The 16,335-nt window shown below is 42.4% G+C and overlaps 1 protein-coding gene across 1 annotated transcript in view; it reads left to right on the top strand.

Annotated features, from left to right (window-relative positions):
- Positions 1–16,335, top strand: part of KIF26B (kinesin family member 26B) — a 411,172-nt gene that overhangs the window by 313,893 nt on the left and 80,944 nt on the right. Inside the window, exons 6-8 of the mRNA XM_034764988.1 lie at positions 8,172–8,378; positions 10,093–10,186; positions 12,379–12,641. Of these exons, the coding sequence (XP_034620879.1) occupies positions 8,172–8,378; positions 10,093–10,186; positions 12,379–12,641 (564 nt within the window). The remainder of the gene's footprint in view (positions 1–8,171; positions 8,379–10,092; positions 10,187–12,378; positions 12,642–16,335) is intronic.

Here is a 16,335-nt window from a genome sequence, read left to right as displayed (position 1 = left end):
GGGGGATGGACTAGATCAGTGGTTCTGAAATTGTGGGTCGGGACCCCAAAATGGGTCACAACCCCATTTTAAGGGCTGGCTTAGACTTTCTGGGGCCCAGGGCTGAAGGTGAAGCCTGGGGCCAAGCTGAAACCCAAGCCCCACTGCCTGGGCCTGAAGTCCTTGGCTCAGGCTTCAGTCCCCGTTCCTGGGGTCAGGTAGTAATTTTTGTTGTTAGCAGAGGGTCACGGTGCAATGAAGTTTGAGAACCCCTGAACTAGATGACCTCTTGAGGTTCCTTCCAGATTTACAATTGTATGATTCTATAATTTATTGCTGGAAGCACAAATCATCTTTACTGCTCTGCAGATTGGGGATGATGAGTCAATAGAGGAGATAAGCCTCCTTGTTGGTTTTACCAGCACAGAAGAAATGGAAGGGGTGCCTAGAAGAGAAGGAAACATAGAACCATAATGGAATAATATTTGAAAGACCTATCTGTTTTTTGGTGGCACTTCTGCTCATGCATCCATGCTTTAAAGTGGCTCTGGATTGAGATCTGTGTTTTCTGGAGTACACCATTGATTTTATCTCCCAGCTTTCAACTTTTTTACCATATTCTTTTCCCCATCCTTCTTCTTTCATAACTTTTTCCTTTTCTGTTGTCTGTGTGCTGACATTAGACCCCCTGGGACTGATTCTGATCTCACATACATTGGTGTAAATCAGGAGTTACTCTAATCAAGCCAGTGGAGGCACGCTGGTGTAAAATGGGTGAGATCAGGATGAGGCCTTGTCTAGAGTTTTTTCAGAGTAGAGACACTGGCCTTTATTCGCCCCTCATTTGCACTGGTTTTATTCTGGTGTGACTCAAGTGGGGTTACAGGGGTGAAAGACAGAAGAATCAGTCCCCTTTTGTAATACATGTAGCATCAGATTGGCTCTGTACAAATAAAAGAATAAGGAATAGTATGTGTTAGTTTGCTGCTGTGTTGCCATAACTTTTTATCTTTAACCGCTTTTGCCTACCCCTCCCCATGCCCATACTTCTGGCCTGGCCTAGTGCTGGGAGCTGGGCTATGCCAGCTTTATGCCACTGAGCAGTGCTCCTTGTGTTGGCGGTATCCCTAGAGTCTGCTCTATAGCCCCCTTGTGCTGGCTATAGGGGAGTGCAGGATTTAGCCCAATGGATGTACGTGGCAAACTGTAACTTGCACAGATCTGACATTTAGTGGGTATGCAAAATTCAGCACTTGCATAAGAGGAAGCCGTTCCCATCAGTTCCACTGGAGGTTGCACTCATGTCGAGGGTGAAATAGCTCCCTAGCAGAGTTGTGGATAGTGAAGGTGGAAATTAAACCAGATGTGTGGGTTTTATCTTACATCTTCCTGTTAGCTGCTTATCCTGCTACGTCCTCTCTCCCGGTCTCTTGGAGTATGAGATACAAACCCACGGAATCCCAAACTAATGTCAGTAGCAGAGCACTGCTTTGCCACTTGCACACAATGGCCTGATTCTCTTCTCACGCAAAGTAATGTAAATCAGCAGTGGCTCCATGGAATCCAGCAGAATTACACCACTGATGATAAAAGGCCCGGGAGGAGAAGTGGGCCCAATTACATTTTCTGAACAAGTTACACCTGACGTAACTTACCCCATGGTTTTTGTCACTGCTGAGTTTGGCCCAGAGATTTCCATTGCAGCTGCCTTCACTTACTCCAGGCTGCATTTGGTTGAATTTGGCCTGATCTCTTTATCTTGACCATCTAGATATCATTTTAACCTTAGCCATTATGTCTTCTGAGCTGGATGTGAGGCTTCTTTAAACGGTGAAACTTACCAAAATGCTTCCAGATCATCTGGACAGTGTGGGAAAGCTTCTAGTTTTACATCCATCATGTGAAAAAAGTATATGTGCATAAGCAATGAGAAGGTATAGATTTTATTGTGCTGTAATGTTTTGTGGCTGGCTACAACAAAATATATCTGCTGCCATTATTTACAGCGGTAACGGTGAGAAATTACAAAGCCCACTCTTCATTAACCTCCAATAAGGCTGTTCCTGCAGCCAGTGATTGCCATTACATTGATGGAGTGCTAATATTGCTCAATAGCCCTGCTCTGCCTGTCTCTCCACTGAATACATCACGATCCCTGCCTCCCCTCACGCTACAGTGTACGTCCAACAGAAGGTGCTGAAATGATTGATGAATGAAGCAGCTCGTAAAGACAAGCACACTGCCCAAAGCAACAGCTGTCTAAGCCCTATCTGCTGAATAATTAGATAAATGAGCCTCAAACTAAATCTTACAGTCAGGGGTAGGAGGAAGCGAGAATATCCCCAATGGTGAAGCAGGTCTCTGAAGACTTGTGTTCCCTTATTCCAGCGTCCATTCCTGGTTATTAGTGTTTTATGCAGTTTACCTACCCCATGTTCCGTACTTCACTGCCAGGAATCCACAAGTCCCCGGCAGGCATTTGAGAGAGGGACCGATCACTGGCTCGGTTTAGCTTTTTTTCCCCTTCCCCTGTGGACCTGACTGTTGTAGTTTCCAGCACTCACAGAAGCTTTGTTTTTCTGTGCAGATTGAGAACATAAGAAAAGGGCCATGGTGGGTCACCAAACGGGCTTACCAGAGGAAAAAACCTGCAGTTAACCAGTTCTTTCCTCTTGGTTCAAGATCAACATGTTTTTGGGGCACAGTGTGAAAGCTGGGAAGTGAGGTTCTGTCAGCCTAAATGACAGTAGTGACCATTAACAAATCTGCATTTACTAACAGCTACTGTACAGTGGTAAAGAAATAACAAAATTATTTCCCTATGCATAAAATGACAGTGCTCTGACTGACACTACTGAGCGGGAACTGTGGGTAAATGGTGACTTTTTCATGCTGGTGACCAGAGTATATAAATACAGCCGTAAAAGTGGTGTTGCAATTTAAAACAAGACCTGGTAATGAAAGCCTAAGCAGTATGGGCTTGATTCTGCTTTCACTTATGATGTAGATCAAGAGTAACACCATTGAAGCCAATGACAGAGTGCAGCACAATAAAGGCCTATAGGCTGGACCCAAACCCCCTTGAAATCAATTAAAGGACTCCTACTAAATTCAGTGGGCTTCTATCAAGCCCTGTATGCACAATTGCGATCATTGGGCTTGGGTCAATGCTCAAGTTTGCAAGCACTGGTGCTGCTGCCCCTGGAGTGTGCAATATTAGGAGGCAAGGCTTATGTTTAGGCAAAGAAACTTCACAATACAGAAAAAGTGGGCCACATTCTGAACTCATACAAACTGATGTAAATCCAGAGTAAGTAGACTGAGTTAATCTGGATTGACATGGGTATGAGACCAAAATTTGACCCAGAATGTTTATTTTATCGATAGCGTGTATTCCAAGAGCACGCTCTTGTGTCTCGCTTTTTTTTTTTTCCTGTTATATGGAAACAATCAGAAAGGTGTATCTGAAGCTTGACACTGCCAAGGACCTGAACAATTATTGGGACTCAAATAAGAACTTCAGCAGGCAGTCTGAGTGGTCCTGTAAATCACAAGTGGTATATCCTAAACCCTTTAATTACAGGGGATTAGTGGGGAAGTGTAGCAATGGACTAAGGGAATAATGACACACAGGAAGCGAAGCATAAAAACCCAATTTCCTGCCTTTAAGGAGAAAAATCTCAATTTATAGTTCATTTAAATTGCAAGGCAAAGCAAAAAAGTATTAAAGTTCTTAAACCCCACTGTTCAGCTGGCTTCAAACGAACTGCACTATATTCTCTCTTACCCAGAGCAGCAGCTGTGATCTTCAACCTGAAATTGAACTGAAAGTCTTTTAAGACCATTAGGTTCCTGGAGCTATCCCCATAGCTGAATGAATTACTGTTCTACCTTCTTTCATACTGCTTCCCTGGTGTAGTATATTGCATGGTCCTGCACTGGCTTTAAACCCATCACCCCTACCTGTTCATAAATTGCGTGTGAAATGGGAGTTCAATGGGCCATGTGGCTCCATCAGTTCTGCCTGATGTAGTCAATTCGATTTACTATTGTCATAACCAGAGTTGGAGAATTTTCTTGTGTGACGTCTTCACCATTAAGTTACATAGATAATAATTAGAATATGTAATAATAATTTGCACTTCAATAGCACCTTCCATCTGAGAATCCTTAAAGCACTTGACCAATGTGATTGAATGTAGCCATACAACTTTCCTGTGAGGGAGGTGGTAATTTTACCCATTTTACAGATTGGGAAATGAAGCAGAGATCAAGGGGCTCCTGTCTATGGTCACATTGCATGTCTTTGGCAAATCCGGAAATAGAGCCCATATCTCCTGGCTCTCACTCATTTATGCCTTAACCTCCAACCGTTTGCTCCAAATACTAATATCCCTTGGACCTGGATATGATGTAATGTTTTACTGTGCTTAGCATATAGTACCAGGATTACATGTGTGAATCTAAATATCAATATCCCCATTTTGCAGGCCACCTCTACTGTATCTTATACCTTTTCTGTTTGTACCTTCTTCAACTATACCCAATGGCAGCTCTCTTTAGACTGTAAAGTATACTTATTTTGCACACCTAGGGCTCAATTCTTCTTCCAGTTAATTTGGTGTAAAGCAGGAATAACTCAATTGAAGTCAAGGGAGTTACAATGGGATGAAACTGGTGTAATTGAGAGCAGAGTCAGGCTCCTACAAAATGCTAAATCAGTGGTAACCCTTTGTTACTACTCTCACTCACTTTTCACCTCAGTTATACACCGTGTTTAATTTACAGCACTATTTTTGTTCACATTCATTTTGTCCAAGAGATTTCCATGACAGTTGCATTTCTTTTTCCAGGTCTAGATTTGCCCCATAATGCATTTGTGTTTAATAAAAACCTGTCTATGTTCTATTAGTCTTTTTTCAGAGAAGACAGTGCTTTTAGAGAGGTCTCCAAAAGAGTCATTCCAACTTGGTGACTGAAACTGTGGTGTCTCCTTAAAATATCTGCTAAAAGCCACACTAAGTGACATTGTAGATTAATGGTCGAAGGGACAGCTCCCATGTTTAATTCAAGGAATATTTACTTTTGGAAACTAATATAAATATTACCTTTGCATACTGTGTATACTATTTGGAAGAAAACTGTTTAAATTCATATGGAAAATAATGATGTGAAGTTGATCCACTTTTTCATAGTCTTAGACAATTTTTAAACACCTCCTCTTTGCCATTTCATCATACAAGAAAGGTCAGCTAAGACATTTTGGGTCTAATTAGCTCTTACAGCAGTTTTGACCCACTCCAGTTGACATTAGTGGAGCTGCGTCTGATTTTCAGTCACGTGAGATCAGAATCTGGAAGTCCTTGCATCTGGTTTATAGTGGGCATCTACTAAGTTGACAAGGGCACAAGGCAGTCCAGTGATTTGCCTACGGTCATTACACCGTCTCTTAACTGGGGTTACAATCCAGAATGCTCTGGTCAACATAATCATTCTTCACTTGGACCAATAGAAAATTCTCAGTCTCTTCTTCAAAACAAATGAAAGACCAATGCGCTGGAAATATCAATGTACATTGCAGTATAGTGTCGTCATCTCACCTCACATGTACAGAATAAAGCTCACATATACCAGAAGGCCAGGAACAAGTAAGCAAATAATTTATGCTATCTGTCTTTGGGGTCACTCCTGATGAACTCGTGATGGCGATTTATTCAGCATATTTGCCACTAATGATAGTAAATTTTATAATTTCAGCTACACTGGCTTTTTACGCCAGTGAGAGAGAAACCTGGCTCCTGAAACCTCTGCCATCCACAGAGCAGAAACATTTGCTGGAGAATAGAACGGTCAGTTATGTTAATTCAGCAATGAGACAAAATGGGCCTAATTCTGATTTCACTTATACAGGTGTAAATCAGGAGTAACTCCACTGCAGCTAAGGGAGTTACACTGGTGTAAAACCGGTGTAATTGAGATTAGAATCAGTCCTGGGGTGTATTCAGTCAGTTCTGCTCCCTGCATGAAGTGATCAGGAGTTTGCAGGATGTGGGTTGATAGCACTCAAATACACCACCTGAACACACAGAAAAAATAGATTTTAAAAGCGCATCAGGCAGTTTATTTTTATTTACAGTGTTATGTCAGTTTGATTTCCAGCAGATCAATCTCATGCTCCAAATGTTGGCATCCGTTTAAAAATATAGGACACTGCAGAGAAAGCAAACAGGGAGCAAGATGCAAGCAGGAAAACTATTAAAGGTTTATATTTGCTCTTTTGTTTTCTTGCCCTGCTAGGGACTTCTTGCTGTGCTACCACCCTCCCCCATTGACTTGACTGGTGATCTCTCGCTGAACTGCCTGGAGAATTGCATCTGCTATAAATTAATTATATTGAGCCAAATTCAGCCCTAGAGCTCCAGTGGGTGTAACTCCCACTTTCTTCAATGGTAGCTCCGTCTACCTACGGCAGAGCTGAACAGAATGCCTTTAACACAATATGGAAAGTGGGAAGGCATAACAAAAAAGGCTTCTTAAATTAGGGATTGGGAAGGAAAGTGAAACAAACAGTGAGGCTGAATAAATGAGACCAGAACCTTCCACACTCCAGCAATGTTTCTCTGCTTTACCTTAATTGGTAGTGGAACACAGAACAGAAAGCCTGTGTACAGTCTTAACCTGACTCCCTGTCTAATGATCAAATTGTTTTCTCATGATAAGAGATTTCGGGCCAAATCACCTCTTTTAAGCATGGGTGTACGCAGAAGGGAACACACAAATACTGAATGGACTACGTTAATGCCTGGTGTAATTCCACTGTCAGTGGAGTTATAGCAAGGATGAATTTGTCCCAGTGAGTTTGAACTCACCAAGCTTCTGATTTAATCTCCTCTCAGTTTGGAGGGCTAGTGCCACCGTGAAGGGGGATCCCCATCCACAAGGAGTGCCATCCCAAATGGGGAGAGGAGCATTTGGCATTGGGTCCATTCCCCTCTTGTGCACACAGACTATATTCAGATGGTAATTTGCATGAAATTGCTCTGTTTGCATTGCAGAGAGAAAGAAACTGTAATTTGCCTCAAAATTTGGAAATAGTCTTCTCTTGAGGCATATATGCCACTTTCATAATGTTAATAGTAGTTATGCTTTCACGCTATGATGAGGACACCACTTAATGTACTGCCACTTGCCCAAACTTGTATGTTTGATACGACTGACATAATTCAGAAGCTTTTAACCATTAAGTTCTGTCTGGTTGTCGTCTTGAAGTCAGTCTGCTTCCGGACAAAACAACACAGCTGTGACTTGAAAGGAAATACACCGGAGTTGACAAAGATGGGGAATATATCCTACAAAGTTTAAAAAGTCATGTGCCAAATAATAGTAAAATTACTGAAGGAACCAAAGCTGTGTTGAATTATCAGTGGTTTTGCTTATATGTAAATTGCTTACAAGTTTGGTTAAGGATACTGAATAACCTCATTACATCCCACAGAGATGTATCTTAGTCATAGAAATAACACCTTGTTATGTACTCATCTAATGGGTTGTGAGCGAACGTGTTTTAACACATCCTTTAACGCTTATTACATTCCAGACCCTTGGAGATAATTTCAAAAGCTGACCATTAAAACTAGGCTCTTTCACAACTCTTTGATGACACTACGAACTGGGCATTTCATGTCGGCATTTGGATTAGAAATTAAAAGGTGTAAATTACAGCTCTAGCTTTTATGTGCTTGCTTTATTGATCAGTCGTCTTCATAGAAACAGCATCAGCCTCGATAGCTTAGCAGCCTAGATTACCTTTTGGTTTGCTTAATTGGTCTACCAGGATGCAGTTAATTTTCTATTTACGTGAATCACAAGACAAAAAAGGTGATGTAATACCTTTGTACTAGAGTAACAGAGACATTAAAATACATTGATGTGCCCGGTAATTATTAAATACACAAGTTGACCATTAAGGCAAGAGAGAGCGGGTTCTCGGCCTTATTAATTGTGCACTTTAGGCCAAATCCTGCTTCCTTTACAAACACTTGGATGTCTATTGACCTCAGTGGTCCCACTGGCTTGAGTAAAGCAAGAATGATTTGGCTCATTGAAATTTGAAAGCCCATTTAAAAAATCCTAAACTCTAGTATATTTAATGCTCTAATTAAATGTGGTTTTCTTTCTGTGTTTGCTGACAGGTGAAAGTCATGGTGCGCATTTGTTCCACCCTTGCCAGGGATACGTCTGAATCCAGCTCTTTCTTAAAGGTTGATCCCCGTAAGAAGCAAATTACTCTGTATGACCCATTGTCCTGTGGAGGCCAGAACACCTTCCAGAAAAGGGGCAATCAGGTTCCCCCCAAGATGTTTGCGTTTGATGCAGTTTTCCCCCAAGATGCATCTCAGGTAGGCAATGTATGACTTGGACTAACAAGGATCTAAGATGTTTTCCAGTTAGCACAAGTGTGCCCAAGAGGCAAATTCATCCCTGCTGTAATTTCAGAGATTTCACTGGAGCTAGACCAGGGATTAATTTGGTCCATAGATGCCAGCAGTATTGTGACAAATACATTAAATCAAATCTCTATAATATGATGATCAGCTTTGCTTTAATCCAGTGGTTCTCAAACTCTGGGTCAGGACCCCAAAGTGGGTCAGGACCTCATTTTAATGGGGTCGCCAGGGCTATCTTAGATTTAGGCTAGCTTCGGCCCCCCAAATCCAGGGTGGCAGGGATTGGGCAGGCTAAGGCTTCAGTCCCCCCCTCCTGGGGCCGTGTATTAATTTTTGTTGTCTGAAGGGGGTCATGGCGCAAAGAAGTTTGAGAACCCCTGCTTTAATCTTTTGCATTTCATGTGCGATAAATCATACCAGTGATATAAAATGTTGCCTAGCCTGTGAATAAACACCAGATAGCAGTATTTGATGGTACCCTTTCAACGGTTTTTTGGTTAGTGCTCATGTTGATCATATCAGTGTTGCAAGTCAATAATGTGAAGATGGCTAATCCTACATTCTATCCTCAACTCATTAAGAAGTTGAGGAATATTTATGTGGGGTTTTGCCACCCAGTTCAGTATAAGAAGAGACAGGCTTTACCACAGATATATAATTAGTGGTAATATTAATTATGGATTAGAAAACAATAGAGTAACAAATGTCTGTAAACTGGACCAATGGAGAAGCAACCACGAAGGTCTTATCTACAGTAGGAAATTTTCCCTAAAAATCCTAAATGTTGCTACTACTGGCTGAGCTCCAGCTGATGGGCACAGTGTAAGAAGTGGAATAGAATAGTTTAGACAGGGGTCTGGGTGTCTGCTTGTGTTATCGAAACCTGCTCAGGGTGAATCTGTATGACAATGTGCTTAAAATACCGCCGGCTACCAGCATCTTGTCTTCATTAGGGCTCCTACAATTGCTAACAGCTGTGGAGATTCAAAGCAAAGGTGGGAAATTTTAGAAAATATTTCCTAGTGAAGACAAGACAAAAGGGTGTGTATCTCGTTCATAGACTCCCACCCACCCCCCGCACAAACTCTCCAACCCACCTGACAGCAGAATTGTAACACTTTCACTGCATCCAAAATTCTGGCCATAAATTGCTAAACAACAGCAAAAATGGTTGAAAAAATGCAATTTTTTAAAGAAAAAAGGTAAACAAAAAAAGGCCAAGTGAATCCTATTTTACATCCAGCTTTACCAAATAATGAGCCTCTCCTCTTCCATTATGCACATTTCACCCACCTCTGCTTAGCAGGTGCGAAGTCTGTTTAGAATAAAAGAGCCATCTGCCATTTCTCAACATACAGAACTTTTACAAGGATAATGAAGTTTCAGCACCTCGTGCTGAAGCAAATGGACTAGGGCTTCCACAAAGGGCATTTAATTGTCTCAGAACCAAGTCCTAATCACCTTACTCACGTGAGTAGTCTCATTAACTTCAATGGGGCAACTCACATATGTCAGGCATGTGAGTTTGGGCCCTTAGAGACAACGCCATACTACTGGAAATCAGCAATGACATTTTGGTGCTGTCACAGCCATTAATATTCTATGATGTTCTATTAATTTTTTTTATTATTAAATATCTTTGTCAATCCTGTTCTACCAATGGCAGGCTGAAGTGTGTGCTGGGACGGTGGCTGAGGTGATCCAGTCAGTGGTGAATGGGGCAGACGGCTGCGTGTTCTGCTTTGGCCATGCGAAACTGGGTTGGTATTGTTACATTTCCTTACTCAAACTGCAAAGTTTCTACTTCAAGTCTTAAATGATTTTTATTTTAGGTTAAGGAAAACAACCGCTTCTAAACTGCCTGTGTTCAGTGCACTATTATGTGTATGAAATTGGAACACCCCAGTCATGCACGTGTCTTTTCCCTACCTGGTCCTCCTTTCTCATTTGTCCATTTATTCCATTGTTGCATATTGGCTAACTCCTAGATTGTGAGGTCTCAGCAGCATGGGCTGCCTTTGTGTGTGTTTGTTCAGTACTTTGTACAATGGAGTTCTGAGCCCTGCCTGTTGTCCTTAGGCACTACTGCAGTGGAAGTAATAGTAATAATAATAATTTGGTGATTAATGAATTATCCCATAGTAATCTACAATTTTTATGAATATATTCAGCGTTAGAAATCTATGCAATGATTGCAGTCTTATGGGCTGCTACAAACTGACTATATTCCTTCAAGTATTCGATATTTGTGATTCAAAATGTAAGCATTGAGACTGGGTGCCTAAATCGCATGATGTTTTTTGCTGTTCTTTGGTGGATGACCTACCCATTATAAACCACTTTCTTTTCTGCCTGAAACAAATTCTATTTCATCATTAATTGAATCTTCAGTGACTAGCCAATCATTTGCTTCTGCAACCATTTGCATGATCAGAACTTTCAATGATGACAAAAAGAGTGTCATCAAAACAAGATTCTTTTAGAAGACACTAAAATTCTAACGTAATTTTATGTACTGCTCATCTGTATCTAGAGGTATCTGTTGGGAAATGCTGACTCTTTAATGGCAACAACTTTGCCACCTTTATTACTGCCTGGAAAGTGATCCCACGCAGTTCTACCATGTAAAAAAAACACTTCAAGGAAACTTCCATTCTTCAGGCAATGAAGATGTACAGTTCTCTGTCAGGCACTGGTTGTCTCAAGTTGCGTCCAAAATGGAGGCACCCAGAATTGATGAATACTTGAAGTCTCAGGCCTTCATGTCTTGCTTAAGGCCAGAGAGTAAGTGAGGCAATGCCAGCTATAGAGTCCATGCTCCCAATCGAGTGTCCTACCAATTGGCCAACTCTGCCTCCCGATTTTCACGTTTTTAAATTATCTAATCTAGACTGAGATAAAGTATAAAGCATTAGCTGTCAATGTGCAGTTGCTTCATTAACTGCCTTCTCCACCATTCCCTCTGCTACAGAGACACACAGACAGTTTCACAAAGAGTTGTAAAGTCTAAAAATATCTTGCTGCACTAATCTTCTTAACATTAGATTCCACTTATGTCCATAATTCATTAAATGACATAAGGTAAGAAAAAAAGCCACGAGAAATTGTCTAAAATGTATGCATATCAATATCGTTCATGTGTCAGCTATAGAAAGAGCTATAAATGAGAAAGATTCTGAAAACTTAACTATGTGTATTATTTGAAGTAATACAGAAAACAGAGTAAGATAATACTGTATGCATGCTTTTAATTAACAGATGTTTTAAACAGAGACAGGCCTGCACCAAAATCCTGGTTCCAGGGAACACCAAACTTAGGGAATGTTTTGATCTGGATCCAAACTCCACATCGTGGGACCACCTCTGGACCAGATGATCTGATATGCCTAGCTTCTGCTGAGTGTAGCTAAGGGGTGGGGGGATGCAGAAAAGAGCCAGCTGCAGCTCCCTGATCCCGGGGCCAGCTCTATGCATTTCCAGCCCCAGCATCCTATAGAACCATCTAGGTGCTGCTCTAAAGTATGCTGGCTAGTAACATTCCTCCCACCAGGAGATCATTTCCAAACTAGGGATTGTTGGAGCACATGACATTCGCCCACCCTCCACCCTACCCGACATGCCCTCTACACTGTTGGCTGCAGAGTGGTGTAGGAGCCAGCTATATCCCAGCTAAGGATTCCGTGAATGTTAGGGGAATCTTCATCTAGGAAGATCTGGCTGTTTTTCAGCCGCTTTACGGTGGCAGAATGATGCAGAGAAATGGATCACAGCTCTGCTTCTAGCCTACCAGTTTTAAATGCTGTCATTTGTCCTTTCTTTCCGTCTGTCTGTCTGTCTTTAGTAAAGGAAATGGTTTTCCTGAGCCTGTGCAGAATAATGTCACTTGACAGAAAGCTCTGGATGCACTGAGTGTAATTTAGTTTTCTTTTCTCCCCTCCCTCCTACCTGACAGGAAAGTCATACACCATGATTGGAAAAGATGATTCCATGCAGAACCTAGGCATAATCCCCTGCGCCATCTCATGGCTCTTCAAGCTGATTAATGAACGGAAAGAGAAGACGGGGGCCCGCTTCTCAGTCCGGATCTCTGCAGTGGAAGTGTGGGGGAAAGAAGAAAATCTGAGGGACTTACTGTCAGAAGTAGCTACAGGCAGCCTGCAGGATGGTCAGTCCCCAGGTGTCTACCTTTGTGAGGACCCAATCTGTGGCATGCAGGTGAATGAATTTAAGATTTATTTTAAATGGAAACTAAACTCTAGCAATGTGATATATAGGCTTGAAAGGATTAGATTTTCATCAGTAAATGCTGGTAAACATCAATTGCTCCATACACACAAAAGTGATAAAAATATTTCCATCCATGATAACTGAACTTTCCAGAATGGCAAAGTAAGAAAAATGCTTCTTGAGAACTTATTCGAGTTTGGTTTAAGGATATTTACTTGTATATTTTGATGTGATACTGGCAATATTTGATTTAACAGTTATAAAGCTTTAACTTTTTGATTCTCAATGTCTACTGTCATTTAAATAATTATTGTCCGACGCTCCCCAATTTCCTGCAACTGTGAAAATTTAATTTGATAAAAATTAAAATATGCTTAAAACTTGATATTATTCATCAAAATTATCAAAACAATTAAATCAAATTCTGCCAAGCCTAATGATATTTTTCTGAGCTACTGAGATGGTAGAACTCAAATTCAAGAACTACTTGAAGCATAAACTTTGCAGACTTGAATGTGTTTACTTTGAAACACACAAGAACTTTATGACCTGCAGCTGTGGGGCCATCTGCTTTCCTGGTCTCAATATTTGTACCTCCAATATGACTGATGATGAGCAGGGGTTGATGTTTGCAATAAAATTTGAAAACATTCAGAACAAACAAAATTCACCTTCCCCTCACCCCCCCTAAAAAAAGAGAAGAACTGTGATCTCTTTTATAAAACAACAAGCTAAAATATTTACAGTATTGCACAAATAGCTGGAAGCCATTTATATGGCTGTTTATCTCTCTATAAACTACATTATTCATAGCATTAGCATTAGCAATGTTGTAGGAAGTATTAATAGCTACTTATTAATTGTTGCCAAGAAATAAATGTTAGAGCTGGGCAAGCCAAGAATAACTCCAACTCTCTTCAGGCGTGGAGAGTCAGCAGGAACACCTAAGTAGTTCATATTACCTCCTGGGCAACCACTAGAAAGTCTATGGCTTTTTTACTTTTACTTAGTTGGTACAAAAAATGCCCACTCTTTCCTTTTACTATATACACAGCAACAGGCCTTGTCCCCATGTGAGCTCACAAGTTGCGGGGAAATCCACGACAAGGCACAATTACAGTCTCTGAGCACCTAGCAGCCTCAGGGCACCAATCACTCTAGAGAGTGGGGACAGCAGAAGCAGGACCACAGGATGATGTACAGTATTGTCAACCCCAACTGTCAAAGTGCAGTATGTAGAAAACAAGGGCCTAAAGGTTTCACAGCTTCATACAACACAACTGAATTAATGCTTGATATACTCAGAGGAAAAGAAGGTAAAATGTTCTATTAATATATGTACAAAATCAGCAACATAATTCCTATATGTCATATTATTCTTAATCGGAGTTTAGTGTATATGGTTTTGAAGATTATCTTGTTGCTTACAAGGTGAGGTTGTTTTAATATAGATCTACCACAAACTGTGCTCTGCACCAACTGAGAAAATATGCGTTAGTAAGAAAGCAAGTAGATTAGTGGGACTTGGTTAGGCGGATTCTAGCCTTCTAATGACTTTATTCACCCTTTATTTGGGTTCCCTCTCTTTTAAAAGAGGAACTTACTCCTGGGCTGCACTCATAGTAAGGGCTGAAAAAGGAAACTTGTCAGTGTATTTAAACCTCTCAGACAAACAGGCCTTCCCTGTAGTCTGTGGACCAGCTCTGTGTATTACCAACACCAATGCCATCATGGGTATATGGACAATTATTAAAAATTAACAGGGCATGGATTAAAAACTAGCTAACTGATAGGTCTCAAAATGTAATTGTAAACAGGGAATCGTCATCTAGCGGGTGTGTTTCCAGTGGGGTCATGCAGGGTCAGTTCTTATCCCAATGCTATTTAACATTTTTATCAATGACCTGAAAGAAAACATAAAATCATCACTGATAAAGTTTGCAGATGACACAAAAATAGGAGGAGAGGTAAATAATGAAGAGAGGTCACTGATACAGAGCAAGCTGGGCACGGGCAAACACTATCATTTTGGAGAGAGAAGAGCAGTTTACATTCCCAACTCTGAAGACTGTGACTGAGGTCCAGCAAATGCGATTGTATGTACGTGACATGTGCTTCGTCCAATGGATTGCCTTTGACCAGCTTGTGGGGGAAGACACAAGGGTGCTTCCTCTCCTTTGTGTTCTTCCTCCACCTCTCACAAGGGCTGAGTACAGTCTACAGACTTTTGGTTTCCCAGAGTGCAGGGACTGCTCCCTCCTCAGTCCCTGGCACACAAGCCATAGCCCTGCGCCTGCCCATCTGCCCCAGTCAGCAGAGCTGGCCAGGTACAGAGAAGGGAGCATTCTGGAGAGCTCTGGGATATATTGTGCCTCTCTGAAGGGCAGTCCAGCTCAGAATTCCCCCTGGCATGTTGAGAGCCTGAACCAGTTGTTCCCTGCTGTTGCAAGGCCTGTAGGTGCTATTGCAGTGGGAAGCACAAGTCAGGGCAATCCTGGCAACCCCTGAATAGGGGAGGCCCAACCCTCCTTTGCTTGGTCCCTTCACAGACTGTAGCACAGGTACCGGGATGAATCCACTCAATAGTTCTAACTTCTCCACACTGTGATTCCCTCGCTGATATTAGCAAGCCTCTAGGTTATCACATCCAGGGAGATGCAAAAACAGCACTTCCATGTGACATTTGGGTTTTCTTTTTTTAAAAACAAACTGAATACGTAGAGGAGCCTTGTGCCCATTAGTGATCCCTGCTTCCATCAATGTGACTGAGAAGTGTCGTGTTCTTTTGTTGTTGTTGTTTTAAACACGGGCTGCAGCCAATGCAAAGCCTCCTCATGGACATTTTTGGGGCCTAAGTGCAGAGAAAAGCAAGAACGAGGACCTGGGCATGTACAATGTGTATAAAAAGACACATGAATTTATATCTCTGCTACAGTGGTTCATTTCTGTGTTAAATCTCAAAAGGGGATAACGCAGTAATCCCACTTTAGCAGCGCAAACACAGTAGTAATGCCTGTTAACTGACAGCTCTGAAACTGAATGGCAATGAACTGCAAACGGTGGTGCTTAAAAACCAACTGCAAGTCCAAGGTAATGTGATATAATACGCGGCTTAAGGTTTAGGACAGTAATGCAACATAGACACTTACACGTATCCTTCCATCCCCCTAGGAGTACGTCTAGTCCTTAGATTTTCATAGAACTGCAGCCAAAGGTACAGCTGTATATTCTCAGGCAAAAACCTGGACATGGCAATCTATCTTCTGAAGCATCTGGTACTGGCCAAGCTCATTGACAGGACAGCTGAACCCCGGGAAGGGCCAGCTCCAGGCACCAGCCCACCAAGCATGTGCTTGGGGCGGTGCCTGGAGGGGGGTGGTGCGGCAGGGCGCTCCGGCCCGAGAGCGGGGCCGCGACTGGGCTCGCCGCCCTCCCCGCGGCGCTCCGGCCGCCGGGGGCTCTCTGCCCTCCCCTCGGCACTCTGGCCACCGGGGAGAGCGGAGAGCCTCGGCCGGGCTCGCCGCCCTCCCCCCGGCGCTCTGGCCGCCGGCGCTCTGGCTGCCGGGGAGAGCGGAGAACCTCGGCCGGGCTCTCCGCCCTCCTCCCGGCGCTCTGGCTGCCGGGGGCTCTCCGCCCTCCTCCCGGCGCTCTGGCCGCTGGGGAGAGTGGAGAGCCCCAGCTG

Source organism: Trachemys scripta, chromosome 3 (genome assembly GCF_013100865.1).
Source record: "Trachemys scripta elegans isolate TJP31775 chromosome 3, CAS_Tse_1.0, whole genome shotgun sequence".
NCBI classification, from domain to species: Eukaryota; Metazoa; Chordata; order Testudines; family Emydidae; genus Trachemys; species Trachemys scripta.
The sequence above is the reverse complement of the archived record's forward strand: the minus strand, read 5'-3'. Positions and strand labels throughout refer to the sequence as shown.